This window comes from Oncorhynchus kisutch, linkage group LG27 (assembly GCF_002021735.2).
Source record: "Oncorhynchus kisutch isolate 150728-3 linkage group LG27, Okis_V2, whole genome shotgun sequence".
Taxonomy (NCBI): Eukaryota; Metazoa; Chordata; class Actinopteri; order Salmoniformes; family Salmonidae; genus Oncorhynchus; species Oncorhynchus kisutch.
Genome location: NC_034200.2, coordinates 32,505,786 through 32,511,380, shown reverse-complemented (window position 1 = coordinate 32,511,380; position 5,595 = coordinate 32,505,786). Strand labels below are relative to the sequence as shown.

Below are 5,595 nucleotides of genomic sequence, written 5' to 3'. Positions count from 1 at the left end.
GAGGTGTCAATACTTTTTGAAGGCGTTGTGGAAGCCATCAGATAAGACCACAAAATAATTTATGTTTGTAGACTCCAACTGTTCACTGTTGTATAATGGGAGTCATTTGAGTTCAGTCAGACAGAGCAGCTCCTACCCTATAACAAAGAGAGAGGGAGAGGGAGAGATATTATTATCCCCTGAGGAGCTGACAGAAAGAGACAGCCCCATGACTCTAGTGCCTCCACAACCAGTGTTCTTATTGTGTCCCATCTCCTCCCCTAACCCCCCATCTCCTCCCCCAACCCCCCATCTCCTCCCCTAACCTCCCATCTCCCCCCTCCAACCTCCCATCTCCTCCCCTAACCTCCCATCTCCCCCCTCTAACCTCCCACCTCCCCCCTCTAACCTCCCATCTCCTCCCCTAACCCCCATCTCCTCCCCTAACCCCCATCTCCTCCCCAACCCCCCATCTCCTCCTCTAACCTCCCATCTCCTCCTCTAACCCCCCCCCATCTCCTCCCCCTCATGCCCCCCCCCCCACACCCTATCTCCTCCCCCCACACTCTACTCTCATGGGGTATATATATATATATACAGCGCTCTGCTCTCTGAAGCATCGTTCCTAGGAAGAGTGAGTTTTCTGTGCTCAGGGTGGAGTTTAACAGCGGAGAATAGAGGAGCACTTTTGCTTCTTCTATGTAGTAGTCTATACAGGGGATGGAAGATGCTTCTAACACTTGTCAGTTAGTACTTAAGTTACTCAGTATTCTAGTTTTAAGTTACTCAGTTAGTACTTTAATTTGGTCCCAGGTCCTACAGATCCTGAGTTTTTTGCGGGTAGTGCAGTAGCATTATGGGGGCACGGTTGTGCACTGTTAGGTGGACGCCAGATGGAGGGTGTCTAGAATGTGTGTGAGTTCCCGGTGTGATATCTGCATGTCTGTGACAGTGTATTTGATTTGATCTGTGTGAGGATATGCCTACTAACGTGTGTGTGTGTGTTCCAGTCAGCTGTCGTCTGAGATAAATACGTGTCGTGGGGAGCTGTCATCCATGGAGCAGGAGCTGCAGAGGCTGCGAAGAGACACCAGTATGAATTCCTCCCAGCTCAGCTACGTGGAGGAGACCCTGCAGAAGACCCAGGGCCTACTGGAGGAGAAGAACGACACGGGTAGGACACTGGGGGGGCGGGGGTATTTTAGATCCTTCCTTTTTTCTTCATTTCTTCATTCATTAGGGCCCATTTCCTTTAGACTTCTGTGATTCTAAAACTGAACTGAACAAAGAACCTTCATTGTGGAAACCCTCTCCTCCCCTTCTCCTCCCCTTCTCTTCCCCTTCTCCTCCCCTTCTCCTCCCCTTCTCCTCCCCCCTTCAGTTGTGGACTTGGAGGAGAAGCTCCACTGCTGTGAGGAGGACAGGCGGACCTCTGTGCAGCATGTGAAGGATCTGGAGGGACAGCTACAGGAGGTGCGCGATGAGATGCACGACACCCTAGAGAAACTACAGGAGCTGAGAGACCTGTTACAGGCCACGCAGCTTGGCGCAGATGAACGACAGATTTCATTGGAGAAACTGTCCGCCGAGCTCAGGTGAGCCTCTCTGCCAACCGCCCGACACACACACACACACACCATGACCGGTGGTCTCCATTTGTTGCTTCATTGAAGAAGACAGGTTTCCCCTCAAACCTTTAGGAAATGCTTCTTAAACAAAATCATCTCCAAACAGACAAAAGTCCCCCTCCCCAAGTACGGTCAGGGGAAAATGTAATAAAATGACTGCATGGCAATTTGAAGGTGAAGGTATTTAATTTCTAAAACCTATTTCATTACACATTTCATTGAAGAAGCGCTGCCAGCACACCGGAAGTAACACGTGCTGTCTATGGACAGTGTAACCATGGCAACCGCTGACCTGCCGAGCGCTGTGGATTTGTGTCTGCGACTTCGTTGACAGACCGATTTGGGAAGACTGGATCCAAAGTCCTGCGTTTTTGTTTTGGTTTTAACAAAATGAAAACATTCTTTGGTCAGATTTAATAATCATTGATTTTGGAGGACCTTGTTTGTCTTTTTACTGTGACTTTTTACTACATAAAAAAGAAAATATGATATGTGTAGTATGTATATACTATTTTTTTTAAGTACATATTACGTACTGTGCATAACTTATTTGTTGAGAATTAGGTGCAATGCTGAAAACGTAGCTCCTATTTACACTGAATCCTGACGTGATCATCATCATCATCAAGGGAAAGCCTCCGTTTCAAGAGGAGGAGGCTAACTGCACTATACAGTGGCAGGCTGAGTTGGACTCTGTCATTCATTATATGGATCATTCTATTTGTATTACATATTTCAGAATGTATTGTTTTTAGAAAGTATAAAGTGTGTATTCTTTTGAGGCTTTGTCGCAGTGTCGGAGAACAAAGAGCAGTTGCTTTGGACACACACACACACACACACACACACACGGATATCAAGCACCCGTGATGAGTCATAAACCATTTGATACACATGGTCTCTTTGTGTACATAGAGACACAGAACAGGATATTACATTTGAAGTCCTGTTCTCCATTCCAAATACAATATCACTCTTGTCTGTCTGGTATGGAGTTAATGCCCTCTGTTTGATACCAACCAGCCACTTCATCTTTGGTAAACATCTTTGTCAAATACACAGTTGTCCCCCAGCCAACATGACTTGACAAGTTGACAGTGTCACCAACTGTCAAAGGGCACGCTCTAACCGGGTTTATGTCATGGGGATTATTGTGAAGCTTTGACATGTATACACGTGGATCGTCTCTCATTCAAACATAATGACAACTACAGCAACACCTGTAGATCTGTAAAATCCTATTGAACAGCTACTGTGCTGTAACTCCTCCCCTCAGGCATGGATGCAGTAGTATTGAAGTTAAACTAAAGGCGTCAAAAAGACTACGTTCTGTGACTGAGTACAGGCTGTCTGAGGGGATCAGAATCACTTATCTGGGTCACACACTGATTCATCTCTCCTGGACAGAACTACCTAAACATGAACATCTGACCAAATTGTGTGAGATTTTTTGTTATGGGTTAACTGAGATTACACACTGACTAGTTATTTAGGATGCAAGGTGATTTGTTGATCAGTGACTCGGACTGCGATGCAGTTCATCTCAAACGCACACAACATCTCTGCATTACAGTCGCAAGTAGTTTTCCTTTGATTCCCTCGTTTGTGTGAAACAAAATGCCCTTTACTCAGGTGTGATCAGATGAGATCTTGAGTGCGCGTGTGTGATTTCACAGTTGTGCCGGTGCTTCTGGGTAGGTTCCCCAGCTCCACATGACATGCCTTCAGATCCACCGGGTGTGTGTGAGGCAACATTAACTGTGTGGCACGCCATAGTATATTTAATTTGAATGGCCAAAGTCTTAATGGATGGAATTATAAGAAATAAGGCCTTTCTCTCTCTGTGTGTGTCTCCCTCCTCTTCCTCAGCTGGGCCAATTGGACGTGGTCATCAGAGACCATACCCTGGAGATAGACAAAAAGGGTCAGTCCCTACAGCAGACTGGACCAGAGAAAGAGGTTAAAGACTGAGACAGACATCATAAAGGCCACATTACACTCATTTGGAGTTGTTGTTGGCCCTGGAAACCACATACTCTCCATTCTGGTATAGTGATAAATGTGAAGAGCTGTTGGCCCTGGAAACCACATACTCTCCATTCTGGTATAGTGATAAATGTGAAGAGCTGTTGGCCCTGGAAACCACATACTCTCCATTCTGGTATAGTGATAAATGTGAAGAGCTGTTGACCCTGGAAACCACATACTCTCCATTCTGGTATAGTGATAAATGTGAAGAGCTGTTGACTATCACCTCATGTTTTGTCTCTACAGGTGGAGTTTTTGAGTGACAGGTTAGACCTGCTAAAAGCACAACTACAAGGGAAGGAGGATTCTTAGGAAGGTATGAGAGAGGGAAAGATGAGTTATGGTATTATTATACTGATAGATGGAGGGAGAGATGATTTATGGTATTATTATACTGATGAGGGAGAGATGAGTTATGGTATTATACTGATGAGGGAGAGATGAGTTATGGTATTATTGTACTGCTGGAGGGAGAGATGATTTATGGTATTATTATACTGATGGATGGAGGGAGAGGTGAGTTATGGTATTATTATACTGATGGATGGAGGGAGAGATGAGTTATGGTATTATTATACTGATGGATGGAGGGAGAGATGAGTTATGGTACTATTATACTGATGAATGGAGGGAGAGATGAGTTATGGTATTATTATACTGATAGATGGAGGGAGAGATGATTTATGGTATTATTATACTGATGAGGGAGAGATGAGTTATGGTATTATTGTACTGCTGGAGGGAGAGATGATTTATGGTATTATTATACTGATGGATGGAGGGAGAGGTGAGTTATGGTATTATTATACTGATGGATGGAGGGAGAGATGAGTTATGGTATTATTATACTGATGGATGGAGGGAGAGATGAGTTATGGTACTATTATACTGATGAATGGAGGGAGAGATGAGTTATGGTATTATTATACTGATGGATGGAGGGAGAGATGAGTTATGGTATTATTATACTGATGGATGGAGGGAGAGATGAGTTATGGTATTATTATACTGATGAATGGAGGGAGAGATGAGTTATGGTATTATTATACTGATGGATGGAGGGAGAGATTGATGGTTGCGTACCTGAAGTATTGTTCTGACAAAACACCACCAGTAACATCATAACATCATTTCATGGAGTTCAGTCTTCAGTTACCTTTCAGAACCATCTGAAACCATAAACTGGTCCCAGATCAGCTTCAGATATCTGATTTGACCATCTAGGAGTAGGCACCCTCTAACTGACCTTTGACCTATTGCTCCAGGACTCTGCAGCAGAGCCAGCACCTGTGTCTCGGGAGAGAACAACACAAGAACTCCAGAGGATGGCTGGGGAGCTGCAGGATACACTCGCTGGGAGAGCCTGTGCAGAGCGATGGAAAGCATCACCCAACATGCCAGGGGCAAGGCGAAACCTTCATTTTGTTGCTGTTTATAAAAGGACAATACCCAAATGAAACCATGCATTCTGTGTTGTATCTATAACACAAAGAAGTGTGGTATTTCTGTCAATTTTACTATGGCTAGAAGATGACCTGTGTGTTGTCTTCTATAGGAGGCACAGGTGTGTGGTTCAGGCAGAGGTCAGACTGCAAGCCACTGTCTCCTCTCTGCAGCTGGAGGAGAGAGAACGGCAGGTACAACAGGGCCCAACAACGGTCTTTGTAGTGTCTGTCAGTCGTTTTCTCTCTCTCTTTGTTTCAGTCAGTCTCTTTCTCTCTCTGTTGCTGTCTCTGTCTGTCTCCGTCTCTCTTTTTCTCTCTGTTGCCGTCTCTGTCTGTCTCTCTCTCTGTTGTTGTCTCTCTCTTTCTCTCTCTGTTGCTGTCTCTCTCTTTCTCTCTCTGTTGCTGTCTCTCTCGTTCTCTCTCTGTTGCTGTCTCTCTCTTTCTCTCTCTGTCTTTCTCTCTCTGTTGCTGTCTTTCTCCATCTCTCTTTCTCTCTCTGTTGTCTCTCTCTTTCT

At 44.9% G+C, this 5,595-nt stretch overlaps 1 protein-coding gene across 5 annotated transcripts; it reads left to right on the top strand.

Moving 5' to 3' along the window:
• Nucleotides 1–529: 529 nt before the first annotated feature.
• LOC109871630 (coiled-coil domain-containing protein 18-like) lies at nucleotides 530–5,391 on the top strand. Of its 5 annotated transcripts, none has more exons than XR_004205750.1 (4): nucleotides 530–1,153; nucleotides 1,361–1,574; nucleotides 3,882–3,951; nucleotides 4,901–5,391. XR_004205750.1 is itself a non-coding variant. In XM_031806722.1 (3 exons), the coding sequence occupies exons 1-3, from the start codon at nucleotides 1,036–1,038 to the stop codon at nucleotides 5,118–5,120; spliced, it is 552 nt and encodes a 183-aa protein (XP_031662582.1). In that variant the 5' UTR covers nucleotides 530–1,035; the 3' UTR covers nucleotides 5,121–5,391. The 5 variants fall into 5 exon arrangements, 3 of the variants coding, with proteins under 3 accessions (XP_031662582.1, XP_031662585.1, XP_031662583.1); XR_004205749.1 differs by having other exon boundaries at nucleotides 3,477–3,951; XM_031806722.1 differs by lacking the exon at nucleotides 3,882–3,951.
• The last annotated feature ends 204 nt before the right edge of the window (nucleotides 5,392–5,595 follow it).